Source organism: Adiantum capillus-veneris, chromosome 14 (assembly GCF_014529385.1).
Source record: "Adiantum capillus-veneris isolate H3 chromosome 14, ASM1452938v2, whole genome shotgun sequence".
NCBI lineage: Eukaryota > Viridiplantae > Streptophyta > Polypodiopsida > Polypodiales > Pteridaceae > Adiantum > Adiantum capillus-veneris.
Window position 1 is genome coordinate 28277582 of NC_140944.1, and position 16045 is coordinate 28293626.

The 16045-nt window shown below is 41.8% G+C and overlaps 1 protein-coding gene across 1 annotated transcript; it reads left to right on the top strand.

Annotated features, from left to right (window-relative positions):
- The first annotated feature begins 9106 nt into the window (after positions 1-9106).
- LOC147442144 (uncharacterized) lies at positions 9107-15530 on the top strand. Its single transcript, XM_086529597.1, has 4 exons — positions 9107-13544; positions 13630-15101; positions 15195-15296; positions 15398-15530. The coding sequence occupies exons 2-4, from the start codon at positions 14718-14720 to the stop codon at positions 15440-15442; spliced, it is 531 nt and encodes a 176-aa protein (XP_086385723.1). The 5' UTR covers positions 9107-13544; positions 13630-14717; the 3' UTR covers positions 15443-15530.
- The last annotated feature ends 515 nt before the right edge of the window (positions 15531-16045 follow it).

The following is a 16045-nucleotide window of genomic DNA, read 5'->3' on the forward strand; positions in this document are numbered from 1 at the left end:
ATCTTATCTTGGATGGCTTTCTTTTCTTTGGCAAGCAACCTTTCTGTAATGAAATACTCACTGAGGAACGGGGAAGTTCTTTTACTACTAGTCTTACTGAAAGAGGATCTCTTTCCTACAATCATTGTACCTAAATAATTCTAATACTGAGTTATTTTTGTACATATCAGTTCATTATTCCTTGGCTAGCTGTCTTTTGAATGTAAAATTTCAATTATGTCTTATTAGTTAAGATTTAAACAGCTACACACACATCCTATACATAAGGTTTCTTCTTTTCGGGGGAAGCCGGGATGCTGGCCTAGGAAATTATATTAGGAATGGAGCTCTAAATTGGACCCACAGTCTGTAAATCCTTCATTGGTAGACTGGTGTTAGGTGGCCCCTTTTAGAATCTTTTTCTGGTTCCCTGCTCACGGCTACCATAGTCTCTGACTTTGCCGGGTGAAGGTTTGCAGGACCAAGTATACTTTACAATATAGACACTTTGATAATCTTTATGTCACCTCTGTTTCTCGACTGCTCAGTTATAGAATGACAGCTCGCATGAGTACTAATCACAACCCTAAGAATCATGCAAAGATTCTTGATCAGATTACGCTTTACCTTAAAGACCATACACCAAAGAATGCCTTGGCTACTAGAACTAGACCTTTCCTTGCTAGGAAAGCCAAATTATGTATTACATACTATGGCAAGAAAAAGTAAACCTGACCTCACTGTTTTTGCAGACTCTTGCTTTATCTCAAGGATTGGAACTTACCTCGGAGCCCCTCTCTGTGGCCTCCTCTCTTGTCCTTAGATGTATAATTAGCAGTTTGGATGCTTCACAACTTATTTATGATTCAGCTCTTGTCTCCGATAAAAAACTTTCTGTCTTGCATATGTTGTTATTTAATGACTGGGTAAAAATTCTGGCTACATTGGACAAAGACCCCCTAGGAGGTGTCAATTTGTTGTCCCAATATATTGCCCAACTTCCTATCCTTGCTTCACAATATCAATAGGAGCTTGCTTAGTTCTCCTCATATGGAGCTGAGCTATCAAACTTCCTTAGAAAACTCTGTGGGCTTAACCCTTCGTTTGTCTGCACCCCAAATACCCCCTCCATCCCTCCAATTGGTGGCATTTTCTGTCGAGATAGTGCAGCACTAGAAGCAGTAAAAGAATTTCAAAATAATCTTTGCTCCCTCAATGATGTTGACCTCCTTGAGATGGTACCAAAAATCTCTAAAGTATTTCCTGTCTTACCAATAAGACAAATAGAAATTTAATCTCTCGGAGTTGACGATCAATTGTGGGTTCTGCCTAACAAAGCCTTCCTGGCTCCCATTCTTAGTGAAACCTGGGTGTACTTGGCCAACCTTCCGGCCTCAACCGTGGAAGACTGTAAACTCAAGATTCTTAAAGGTGGGTAGTTCTTGGACAAGGGAGAACTGATTAAAGCACCCTTTAACCTTCATCTCATCGACCACTCCAAATGCCCCTCAAATGCTGGATTATACATACATACTAAAGGTAGCATGGAATTTGCAAAAAGTAACCCATATTTCTACACAGAGTCCATCTGGAATATCTTCTGCCCCTATGTGAAATGTGCTTGCAGGTTTCTTGACCCCAAAGCTACCTGTGAATCAAGCGTCATGTGGTTTGATCATGCAATATGGTTTATCCTTAACCATTTGGATCTGTTATTCCCAGAAAAACCAGTCGAATTTCATCTATCCCTCATCTGCTCATGGCTTGGTGGTTAGGCTAAGCAGATTGTGATTGCACAAATTGCCTTTAATATCTTTCGTGGTCTTATGCATGATATTCTGAAAGAGCTTAAAGCAGATGAGCCCGGTCTATACCTCACCACTTATGCTAACTTTAAAGGGGTCAAGTTCATCACTAATCTGCTTAAACCTTGTATTGAAGATGATGATTCTCCTGCTCTGAAAAGAGCTAACTCTTTGGCTACTCCCAACTCCTTCACCTCATTTTTTACACCTAGCTCCTCTCTAATCGAGGAAAATCTTGTAGCTTTACAAGAGGGAGAGGCAGATTCCCTGCAATCAGAAACTTCCCTGAAATCTAACCTATGAATATATTGCAGGTTTCTACAAACCCATGTGGAAGAAGAGTTCTCAGCAAAGAAGATTCGAATTGTGGTGCTATCTACATACACTGTCTATTTCACAATATCCTTCTCGATTGGATCTTACCAAAAAATCTTTTTTGTGAGTGCTTCGTCTTATTTTTTGGTAATCATAAACTGCTTGACAATATTCTCATAGGATGGAAATACCATCATCCTATAAAAGTGTCATAAAATCTAATATCTAACTAACCCAAATGATTTTCTCATATTAAATTGATCACTTAATGTGGGAGAATAAACGGGAACAAGTGTTAAGATATAGGTATGTGCTTTTAGATCTATCTCAACACGGGGCCAATGTAAAGGGGCCCAAAAGGGAGATGGTCTATCAAAGAGCAAGGCTAACCAATGGAGCATAAGACCTTAGGGTTAGCTTCATTGAAGACCTCCAATAAATGTGTGTAAAAGTCCTTTTGACCTTAAGTAAGCTAGGGCTGAGCTTGAGGTAGGAACCCGGCCCAAGCTCGAGGTGCTTGTCCTGCTTGAGGTGCTTGTCATGCTTGAGGTGTTTTTCATGCTTGAGGTGCTTGACTGGCTCCATGCTTGAGGTGCTTGACTTGCTGCATGATTAAAGTACTTGAGGTGCCTTGAGAAGCTTGCCTGAGATGCTTGTGGGAACCCCCCCTAGTTCAAGTGCTTTGTCATGCTTGGTGAGTAAGGTGCTTGATCACCTAAAAGTCAAAAGCATTCCTACAAGAGGGGGGGCGAGCCCTTTTCCTAGGGCCTAGAGAGAGAACACCCACTCACACACACAAGGGAAGCCCATCTTGAAGAGGCAGCAAGGACACATGTCAGGCCCCTACCCATGTTACCTTCATGTGTTGCTTGAAGCCTATTGGCTAGGCTTCAAAGGGGTCCAATGATAAATTACATGAATTATCTAATTGTTTTAGCATTTATCAAGTCCTCTCTCTGAAAGGGGAAAGGGGGACACTTGTCCCAAGGCTACCCATGTTGCTTGTAATGGCTCCTGCTTGTGATTGGCTAGGCCTGGAGGGGTCCAATGAGCTTCAGGCATGAGCTACAAGGGGGGGTCGACCCAAGCAAGCTAGGGGGGTGCCTAGGGGGTATACTCACCCACACACACTCACAAGCACTCTCATTGTGTGATATGCAAAGTGCAAGAGCTCCCTCTCCAAGCAAGTAGAGGTTGAGAGCCTACACCAACACTCTTGGCTATGGAGTGCAAATCCAACCAAGAGCCATGCTTCAATGCTTAAGCTTGCCATCTCCTTCTTCTTCATTACTATGCTATTATGTATGCTAGCAACAAGAGTATGATAAGTGAGGAACTAATTCTTTCTCCTACGAAATGTTTCTTCTTCCTCTTCCCTACCCTCATTCCCTGCTAGCTCTCTCCACCTTCGAAGGTGTTTGAGGTCTTGGGACTGAGGCTTGGGATAGTTAAAGCTTTCTTCAAGTTTATGTTATGTTTGTGGTGCATGAAGCCTTCCATCTTCATGGCATCACCTAGGTCACAAGGAACACAAAGACTGTATTGTAACAAGTCTCTCTTTATGGGAGAAATCATAATACAAATGCCTATTGGAGGGGGGACCGGCTCCACATAAATCCGGTCCTCAATTGTTGTCATGTTCTCTAAACTCTCTCTCTTGCAAAAGTATTGTCTATGCCAAGTTAACTAATTGCTATGATTATGTTGCTATCTTCAATTATGTCTACCCGCTATGCTCACAAAATCATTTCTTGAAAGTACTCTCATTAAATTCCGCTATTCTCAAATTGAATAGGCAAATTCCATTACAAAAGGATTAGTTTTAAATAATGACTTTCTTAGACAAGAAACAATCCCTTACTGTACATGCATTCAATTTACCTCATTCTGCAAGAATTTTGAAGGATTTGGTAACCATGTCTGTACTCAGGACCTTAACATTATCGATAATGTCACAATACGTAAGTTACTGCCCAAAGGGCTCAATCACATACCTAACTATCCAAAAAACCCTTACCGTGACCTATCAGCTTTACTTAGTTGCCTCACTGACCTTGTCAGTGCTCTCTGATTGGAGATGACAGTCCTACCGGACTTAAAGGAATTAGTGAAGGAAGGCTTCCTTCATAAAATTTCTCTACTTCCTAGGAAGTGGCTTTCTTCTGATAGCTCTTGGCTTACACCTCAACTAGCTCTTGATTTTCAACTAATCTCAGATAAATGGCTTGTGGTCGGGTTGGAAAAAAGCGCCAACTGTCCTACTATTATGTGCAAATACCTTGCTTGGAAAGTAGCTCAGGATTGAGTATCAGGTGAAGAATTCTGTCATACTAGCAATACACCGCAAGATATCTCTAACAAGATCTCTAAACATCTAGGACAACTTGGTTATTCTCTTAGTAAACTAGGTTACTAGTACTATTTCCCACATATAAATTCCACAAACATAAATTCAGATGGATATCTGATGCCTCCAACTGTATCTTCACAGATATCACCAAAGATATAACTCTTTGCCTTGATATTATTCTCACAGAATTTGAACTCATTTGTGCAGAGAAGCAGAGAATCTGCAAGGATTTCCTAAATATCCAATACAATCCCTTCTGGTTAACAAAAAATGCTACAGAAGTCACACTTAACCTTCCTCAACATATCTTCCACATCTTTACAGCTGATATTACACAATGCTATGAAAACATTCTAGTTACTGGAGATCTCGGCCTTAAGACTGTTTTAGCTAAGGTTATTAATTTAGCCTTTACCAATGCTAAAAAGAGAAAGTTTCGTTTTATCTCCCTATACAAGAAACCCAGATGGATTCAAGAATCTCACTCCATACACCCTCTACACTTCAATGAAACAAAGCTCTGCTCCTATATTTTTTGGCTGTTGAATAACTGCACTGTTATTGCAGGCGGCTGCTGCTTTAACCAATGCCTTGGCATCCCTATGGGCTTCTCTTGCTCACCACTTATGTGTAACATTTACCTGGCTTTTTTCGAATACAAATGGTGTCTTAATAACATGGAAACTAACCATAAAATACTTCCATTATTCAATCATAATTTTAGATATATGGATGACTTGCTTAGTGTTAACAACAGAATGTTCTCTAAAGAGATTGATCTAATCTACCCCCACTGCCTAAAAATTGAGCCTACTTCCCTCCCAGATAATTTGACTGGTGTTGAGAACTTTTGCAAATCAACCCAATTTCTTAACCTTTCAATATCCCTTCACTCCCCATCTACAAGTGGATATAACCTTAGATTTATCTAGAAAAAGGATCTTCTTAAGCTTCCTCACATAGAATTCATTAAAAGGAATAGCAATAGGCCATACAAAGCCTAATATTTGCTCTTGTATTGGCCTTCTTTACTTAATTTGCTTCTCTTCATCTACCCCCTCTTTGGCCTAGGAAGAGATATCTATACTAGTTAAAAAATACTGCCAGAACGGATTGAACCATAATTAGATCCGGAACACCATCATACAAGCCCTCATTCGGGATAACTGGCCTGGACTATTGTCTCAAAAAGAGAGTCTCATCTCTCTCATAAGGTAGTAGGCCCATACACAATAGACCTACTAATGACCCATTTGTGTGGTGCCTGGGTTAGGGCGGGTACACACACACACACACACACACACACACACACACACACACACACACACACACACACACACACACACACACACACACACACACACACACACACACACACTGGTATACTGGTCATAAGTTGTATTTTTTAAGAAAAACTTCCCAAAAAAACCCCCTTCCCCCCCCCCCCCCCCTTGTTGCTCTTTTTCTTGGACCAGACTAGGTCAACTTAAGAGATTGCAATTAAAAAATGTATCACTAATTTTACTACTACCGGGGGACTTAGCCCTTGAATGTATTATGATGCTTTGTACTTCTGGAGAGTCAAGCGTGTTCAATGGCGTCTGCTCTCATGCGCAGTAAAGGCGGCTTTCGTCCCCCCTGACTATCGATCTCCATTGATGGCCATAGGTGTGCAGTTCTATGCTATCACACACTCATGAGGGAGTGCGGCCTGACTCTCTCACTACCTTGGCACAGCATATGGACAAACCGGCCTCCTCCTACTATAAAAACAAGTGAGGGCGCATCTCTGCCCCTCACTTAGCCATTGTGGTTGTGTTGAGTTATTTTGAGAACACCTACTGTCTGCTTTACTACCAAGGAGAATGGAGCTCACCACGTAGGTGACTCAGGTGTTTATTCTCACCCTTGCTGGGTTTGCTGGTTTACTGCACTATTTATGCATGTCTGACATGATTAAACACTAAAAGGCTTTAATTTAGGGAAGGTGGTCCTACCTTATGCTTGTTTCAAGCACGCATACTGTGCAATTAAAACTACGGCTATGGTATTCTTGTAAACTGTTTGCAAACGGATTTTTTTTGTTGATGTTATATCAAGGAGCTTGATATGGTAAACTTAGGAATGATACACCCCCGCCTATTATAAGCTGATATAAACATCATACAAGAGATGCTCCTGACCTTCGACTGGTTAGGTCGCCTCTGTGGTTTACTGTCGGGGGCTGTCGGGCTCTACATATTGGGATTGGTTGGCACCTCTTGGGCTGGTCAATGGTAAGGACTGGATGTAATAACTATGGCATATATTGGTGGTTAATAGTTGTTCTGCTGCTTTTTTTAATGGAAAGGAACTATGAATAGTTGAGCTCGTTACTGCATATAATCTTATGAATGGGTTTCTCATAACCAAGCTCTCGTCTGCTTTTATTGAAAGTCTAAATAAAACGAAAACACTGTACATGGTAAAATTTGCTAAGCCTAGGCATTATGGATGGCCTTGGGATCGCTTGTGCATAAAAAACGACGGTCTGTGTGTTTCTGTTGAATGGAAAACTTGCATAGAAGCTGGGGATCACCACAGTATGGTGTAAATGGCTCTGTAAATAGCTGCTGTAGGACTCCACCTTTACATAAATTATGATGTGTGTGTGTGTGTGTGTGGTAGTATGTATGTGTGTATAGGGGTATGTGGTTGTGAGTAGGATGGTTGGCTTGGCTTGAGGGCCGTTCTTAACATCTGCTACATCTGGAATGTATATTGCTTGACGGGGAACTGGTTCTTTGTCCCGACTGTGTAAATGGAAGCAACATTTGGTGATGACCGATTGGTCACTTGGCTCTGACTCTAGCCACTGCAGGACCTGGAAAAAACCAGCATAATGACTGGTTTTGTTGCTATTTTAACTGGTTTTTTTCTCATTGGGAAATAGAGTTATTTATTTGACTGGCATGATTCGAAAACTGTTGGCTTTTTTTGATAAACTAGGTTGCCACACTTGGGCTTATCACCATTGAGACTTCATATCAGATAAGGGGATGGGGTGTTTTTTTAAATACCCATGACTGTTGAAGCTTTAAGGTAGTATACTCAAATCAGGCCGGACACTACAGTCCGTGTTAGCTGGGCATTCTGAAGGTAAGTATACAACTGTTAATTTTCGGCTTTGGGGAAAAAAAGCTATGGTTGGTAATCCATGAGTCTACTTAATATGGATGGAGTTTTTGATACTCTGATTGATTGGTCATATTGTCATTTTTTTGGAAAAAAAAGGGGGACAGATTATACATTAAACTCTTTTTTTATACCATTGGGCATCTTACACAGTTTTAAGTCGTTATGTAAAGGAATACCAACAACACCTTGAGATTGTTACTCCTGAAGGTAAGTATATGGTTACTACTGCAAAGCATAGCTACCAAGCTATGGTGTAAAAAATAGATCTCACAAAATTGGTAAATGGCTTCTTAGTGGGCTTCAGAGCTCAGGATAAAAGGTAGAAGGTAACACTCATTTTTTTGATGTAATAAGTAAATAATTGCTAAACATACCTGTGCTAATAAATAACCAAGCTTGTCTAAAGTAACTGAAACCTATAAGATGGACATGGATAACAACTGATATGGTCTATTGATACCTGTAAAACACATCCAAGGCTAACTGAATTGTTGTCTTGTTTGGATGGATGCAGGTAAGGACTCTATCTTATCTTGGATGGCTTTCTTTTCTTTGGCAAGCAACCTTTCTGTAATGAAATACTCACTGAGGAACGGGGAAGTTCTTTTACTACTAGTCTTACTGAAAGAGGATCTCTTTCCTACAATCATTGTACCTAAATAATTCTAATACTGAGTTATTTTTGTACATATCAGTTCATTATTCCTTGGCTAGCTGTCTTTTGAATGTAAAAATTCAATTATGTCTTATTAGTTAAGATTTAAACAGCCACAGACACACATTGTGTTTTTGAGAGAGAGAGAGAGAGAGAGAGAGAGAGAGAGAGAGAGAGAGAGAGAGAGAGAGAGAGAGAGAGAGAGAGAGAGCACATGCATAAACAAAAAACACACACACACACACACATGCATAAACAAAGAATGCATACGCACACACATTGAGAGAGAGAGAGAGAGAGAGATAGAGAGAGAGAGAGAGAGAAGAAGAAGAAGAAGAAGAAGAAGAAGAAGAGAGTTTTAACGTCGTAGGAAACTATCCCAGGAGACCTTAAAGACCTAGTCGAGGTGGAGTTGAACTCAAGACCTATTATTCAAGAGGGAAATGACATAACCAATCTACAACACTTGAGTGTTAGAAAGTTTATACCATTTTCTCCTTTTATTTGCACACACACACACACACACACACACCCACATACACAAACCCAAGAAGAAGAGAGGTTTAACGTCGTAGGAAACTATCCCAAGAGACCTTAAAGATCTAGCCAGCGAGGAGTTGAACTCAAGACCTGTTATTCAAGAGGGAAATGGCATAACCAATCTACCACACTTGGGGTGATAGAAAGGTTATCCCATTTTCCTCTTTTTATTGGCACACACACACACACACCCACACACACACCCATGAAGAAGAAATTTTTAACGTCGTAGAAAAGTATCCCAAGAGACTTTAAAGATCTAGTCGACGAGGAGTTGAACTCAAGACTTGTTATTCAAGAGGGAAATGGCATGACCAATCTACCACACTTGGGTGATAGAAAGGTTATACCATTTTCCTCTTTTTATCGTTTAAGATTAAGTTAGATTTAGATTTACGTTAGATTAGATTTAGGTTTATTTATGTTAGATTAGATTAGATTAGATTTAGGTTTATTTTGAGTTAGATTTACATTACATTAGTGTAGGTTTATTTACATGCGTTAGATTTATATTTACGTTAGATTAGATTAAATTTAGGTTTATTTTGAGTTTAAGATTAAATTAGATCTAGCTTTATGTTCGATGGACCATGCGGACCAGCAATTCCATGACAATCTAGCTGTGGTGGTTTTTGTGGCAAGGAGCACGTCGTTCCTGGAGCTCATGTGTTGCAGAGTCCCTAGGACACACCGAGGAGTGTCCCTGCTTGTGAGACTGCTCAGACTACACCCAAGGATCATACTGTCTACGCGTTTGAGAGTGGTGTCCCGGCCACTGCGTCAGAGATGCTGAGGAGTGACCCGAACCCTGCATCGGGGTTGCCTAGAGGCCTGGACGATGAGCATTCACCGGACAGGGTTGCTATAGTTCACGGGAGGGACATGCCAAAGGGATACTCGTACCTCATCAATCGTATGTCCAATGAGATCATTATGACCCATGAGGGGAAACAGGTGATGGGCCGCATACGACAGTTGTGTAGATAGGTTTTCTGACACACTGTAGTCTGTCATGGTCTCTTGGAGGGCTCAGGATAAATCCTCCAAGGATTATCTTATTGCTACGATGCATCGGGAGTTTCCAGGTCCCTCTCTGGAGAATACATTAAACGATGCTTGGATGAGGAGACGCATGCGCGACTACATGAAGCATCGGAGGTCAGATGCACAGATGCCATACCCGACTTTCTTGAAAGAGAGGAGTGGGTCATGGATCGATGGGGTGGAGAGGTGAGATTATTAAACTCTTGCATTGAAGTATTTGTATATGTGAGGCCCATTCACATCTACGTAGCTAGTAGCCCCATTGGTATGTCTTTTACCCTTCAATGGAGTGAATCACCACATGTTCAATTAGGTTAGATTTAAGATTAGATTTTGGATTGAGTTTTTATATTAGAGTCTACCTTTGTGATTACGATAAAAAAATTAGAGTTAGACGAACGGTTAAAAGATCTACTGTGAAAAGATGTTAAGATGTTGTGAAATGCTACAGTTAGAGAAGAGGGAAAGGGGTTTTGTCCACTACATGCACTATCATGTAGACATGGGTGTGTAGATTTCTTGTACCCACAAATATAGGCATTGACCAATAAAGACGAGATTATAATCCGATGGTTATGATCTTCTTGCACCTCTAGACCAAGGTGTGCGGGGATTGGACATGACTAGAGAATTGAGGTAGTTTACAGTGTGAACAAAGAGAGAGAGAGAGAGAGATAAAAGACAAAGAATGCCAATAGAAGATTAAATTTGTTGTCCAAGTTATAAGGTTTTACCCTCATTATGAGAAGTGACGAGGATGTGGGGCCGTCCAACCGAAACACTTGGATCTTATGTCCTTGTAATCAATGCAAGCATGCTGTGCGATGAACAAGACGCGTTTCTTTGCAGCAGGTTCGTGAATTTTGAAAGTTCGATCCATCTATTATAGATCGAGTTGTTGCCAATTATAACTCGTCGGACTCTGACGCTGGCCAACATGCAGCAATCTTGCAACCCAATAGACATGTTCGCAGGCGCTTTGGTCAAGCAACATATGTGAGGCCACAAGATGTAGCCTCTGACAGCTCGGGGAATAATCATGCAGACCACATTCCCAATGAGGCAATGTTTGAGTCCGAGATCGATGAAATGATTGAGATGATCATGGATTTAGAAAGGCTTATCTATGATGATATGAAAAGTGAAGCCGATACGCCATTGTATGATGGAGCACGTGTGTTTAGATTGAAGGCGCTCCTGGTTCTTCTCAACATGCAGACAAAGTTTGGATGGAGTGACACTAGAGTCACAACGCTCTTCATGTGATCTATTACAATTAGTTTACTTTAATAAAAAACTCTAGATGTATAATGATTTGATAGATTTTTACACAATTGTACTGTATTTTTTTTCATTGTGTAGATTGCTCAAAGAGCACATACTGCCAGCTGATAATGTGATGCCGGATTCCATAGAGGAAGCAAGAAAGATTTTGCGAAACTTGGGGATGGATTACAATTCGATCCACGCTTGTCCTAACGACTGCATTTTTTTCAGAGGGGAATACATAGAAATGGCAAAGTGTCCAAAATGTGATTCTGAGAGATATCGAGTAGATCTCCACGGAACAAAAATTCCACTAAAGGTTTTGCAACATTTTCCTCTGCTTCCTTGCATCAAGCATTTCTTTGAATGTAAGTCCATGGCCGTCCTATCATCATGGCATGAGGAGAATAAATCTTCGGATGGTGTGCTACGGATTCCTACAGATTGCGTAGCCTGGAAACATATAGATGAAACATGGTCGGAATTTGCCAGGGAAGCTTGAAATTTGCACCTAGACCTGGCTATGGATGGCTTAAATCCATTTGGTCAAAGATAAACATCTTACAGTGTATAGCCCGTTGTCATCATCAACTACAACATTCCCCTGTGGTTGACTACGAAGAAGGGGCACCTTTGGCTAAGCTTGATTGTGCCGGGGCGGTATAAAGTGAAGAATATGGATGTGTATCTTCGTCCACTATTGGAAGAGCTACAACAATTGTGGATTGGCATAGAAGTGGTGGATATGAGCCGACACACAGGTCGACGGAATGCTTTGATCAGAGGCATTCTAATGTGGACCATGCATGACTATCCCGGACTAATAGAATGCTCAGGTGATTTACACTTAAACTCAAACATTGTAAATCTTGGTTTTTCTCAAGATTATCTATTATCATGTGTATACATGCAGGGCTTCAAACAAGCGGATACAGAGCATGTGTCACATGTGGACCTAGACTGAATGCACGTTGGGCACCCTCATTGAAGAAGTAAATCTACGAAGGTCATCAAGCGTATCTTCCGGAGAATCACGTGTTACGCAATGGATTTTTGAGAAGAGAGCCGCCGAGGATGTCTGCACAAGCATAGTTAGAGTAGAAGGAGATGTGTGATGACGGTTTGCCCCCAGGGATGAAGAGACTATCTCTATGGTATGAGTTACCATATTGGCCCCGACTCATGATCAATCACTTGCTCGATCCAATGCACATATTCAAGAATGTGGGTAATCTACTATGGGACCATTTGACCGGCAAGAAAGATACTTTGGGAGCCAGGGTTGACCTTAGAAATGTGGATCGTATGGAGCAATATTGGCCGCCGCAGACAGCATCCGATGGATCGATAAAACTCTCTAAAGCGCCATGGATTTTCACAGGAGCCCAAGAACGCAAAGTAAAAGAGACCATTTGATCTCCCACTCGCGTAATGCACTCGCTCCGAACTTGTTTTACTAAAGAATGAAAGCTTACCGGTTTGAAGTCCACACATGAAAACGCTCAAGGGATATGTGCGTCAGAAGGCACGTTCGGAGGGTAGCATGGTAGAAGGTTGGCTGGTATCATAGTCCCTAGTGTACATTAAAGAGTGGCTAGACGGATTTGATAAAGCCCGGGACACGCTATGGCAAACCATAGATGATGAGCGCATATATGGGATTGTCATGTGCAATCTCGGTGTTGAGAAGAAGATGATGGAAGATCTAGATGCTAAAATCAACCGATTTTGCATGCTTCACAATCCAGTGATGCAAAAGTGGATTTCACAATATGAGGATGCAAAGCAAGAGCGATAAAGGGCACGAATCGAGTGGAGATGGGGAAGACGACCAATGATGCACTATCCGACGGGTTTGGAGAGCCTATCAACATTCATGAGCTTAAGATGGTTGCACAACCAATTGAAAAGCGCACAACAGTGAGGTGAAGAAGTGACTGAGGAGGAGTGGGAGTACTCTCGGGGTTGCACGACCAAGGTAAGTTTGCAATGTACGACTATTGACTTTCTAGATGTTTGAATGGACACTCATAATCTTTGTTGGTTGTAGTATAAGTCATACACATCAGCATGGTGTAAAGGTTGACATTTTAGGGTGGAACGGATCGACAAAAAGCGTTTTACTCAAGATTGTGGAGTCATGGCAAAATTTGAACAGTCTAGTCGACCATGGTCCTCTGATGCAGATCCTGTGGTGGTGGAACTCACTTACTTCGGCACGCTACAAGAGATTCTGAGGATCGGTTATAGAGGATTTTTTGTCGACTTGTTCGACGTGAAATGGTTTAAGATAATCATGGAGGGTCGCAATGCTACTGTGTGTAGAGGAGAGTCTAGTTTTCTTGAGGTGGATTCAACTAAGAAATGGACTGACCTAAGAGACACTTTCGTACTACCCGAGCATTGTGAACAAGTAAGTATGTAAATAGTTAACATCCAATTTTAGAAGTTATGTTCTTGGAAGCTCTCATGTAAGTTATGTTATGTGGCTATGGCAGGTGATATTTCATCCTACAAAGTCTACATCAAACTAATGGTATGTCATAGAGGTAGCCCCTCGTAGTGCACGGACGTATGAAGGCTACCATGTGCCAATCACAGCGGCATCAATGGAGGAGATCGGAGAAGATGTTCAGTAAGAAGCCGCTGAGGTGGTGCCAGACGAGCATCAAGCTGCTACTCTCTATGGGGTGCATGCAGAGGATCTACAAAATGAAACAAAGGACATCTGTTTAAATGGAGAGCTCTATATAGATATAGGAAGTTATGCTGAGCTTTGCGAGGATGAGAGAGAGACCTCTTAAAGCCATAAATATTATATTTGAACAATCTAGCTCTGTTTTATAATGTATATTGTATTCACGTGTCCATTCTGTCTATATGCGTCATTGCGTCATTGTCTATGAGTCCCCTCGCTCTCTCTTTCTCTCTCTCTCTCTCTCTACCTGTCCATGTTTTCTTCTCCATTCATTCAATATTAAGTTTAAATGTTCGTGTGTATAATGCAGGTATGGATGATGAGAAGTTTCTTTCTTCTTTGTCACCCCAGCAGAGAGAGTGTTACGTGGAGCGTCATCGCTCTGGTGCACCATCACGCGTTCCTACTCCGGCTGCGTCCCCCTCTGTTTCGGAGCATTCAGTGCGCTCCAAAGCTTCGGTGTCGACGAGACGATCTTTACACTCGTTTCCTAGCCGGCGCTCTAGTGGTGGCGGCGGCGGTTGTTGTGGGGATGCCACGGCCGATGCCTCGACACCGCCTTGTGTTCGACGAGGCTCTTTAACCTCTCCTTCTTTGCCCGCCTAGACACCAACCATGACATCACCATTGACACCAGGTTTTTCATGGCTGACGGCCATTCCTAGCGGCTACACACCACTAGCTACTCCTCCAGGAGTCACTCCAATGGACACTCCTCGCTTCGGGGCCCAAACTTCTGTGGAGACATCTGACGTCCGTACCCCCGTCGACACTGCTACCCCTGCCGGGACCCCAGGTTCACGCATCACCGATGAGAGGGCTTGCCTTACTCTGTCGACTTCAGCGGCATCTTGGATGATGAAGGCAAGAAGGTGATCTCGCGCATGCATGGTCTTTGCTCTCAGGTGTTTAGACACTTACATACTGAACACCTGGAGTGAAGTACCAAGTGATTTAAAAGACAGAGTCATCAACATGCTTCATGACAAGTTTCCCGTTCCAACACGGGATGACCGCTTCAATGAAGACCTGATGAAGGTTCGAATGCACGAATACTGCAAGGACAAGCGTTCCGAAGTGCAAAAGCAATTAAGCATGGGTGGAACAGACCAGATTGGCTGGCCAAAGAGATTGGAAGAATGCAAAAAAAAGCATGCGCACAAGAATCTTGACAAGTGGAAGCAACAAAAGAAGGCAGCCAGAGCGCGAGTAGAGGCAGGGAGCTCGCACCACTTGAGAAGCGGCGGGTGGGCATCATTTGAGGCCAATTTTGTAAGTGTTTTCGCATTGCTCTTTAGGTTTGATAGTTTAGGGTTTAGGGATTTTTAAATTCTAACATAATGGATTGTTTGTACGTTTTGACAGTGGTTGATGGCAGGACGTGACCCCACACCGTACGAGCGTGAGTACGCAGGCAGGAAGGGCTTAAACGCTCTGATGGACATTCTGAGTTCTCGCGACGGCATGGTTAGTATTAAGGTTTACTCTTTTCTATTTGTTGTATTGTTTTATAAACGTCGCTATATATTTATACTTACAGAAAGCTATCTTATTGTTTTTTTTTATAGAATTCGACAGATACGCCGCTTGGACGCGATGAGACATCTGATTAGACGACGTCAGTTTAGCCATAGCTAGATAGCATTAGTTTCCTTTTGTCATAGCATATGTATCATGAGATGACGTTTATACATCTTTTTGAAAACCATGTATATTTTTTCAATAATGACAATGGTGTTGTAACTATTACATTTGCAAAGTTTAACAATTAAGTGATTTTGCCTATGATGTGTACATTTGTCATTGATTTACTTTCATCAATTTACTTGTGTCGGTTTTGTATCTTTATTCTGCAAACAATATTATGGATGATGGAGTTAATGGTTATATTGTCTTGTGGGTGACTACTTTGGGTCCATATCTAGGCTTGCACTTTCTTTCAAAAGTGAATCAATTAATGAAACATTCAATATGGTTGATGGGTGGAAGGGCATTCAATGTCCTGCCACCAAATTTTTTTTCTCTCGGGTGTCGCTATGACCGTCACTATATAAGGTTTTGCAACCTCGCTATAGGTGACGTGTAAACGTCGCTATGATCGTCGCTATAGACGTCACTATATAGCGACGCATATTGCGACGATGATAGCGACGCCGGGGAGTATAAAAACCCAATGTATTTCCGTCGCTAACAGCGTCACAAGTGCAGACAACCTC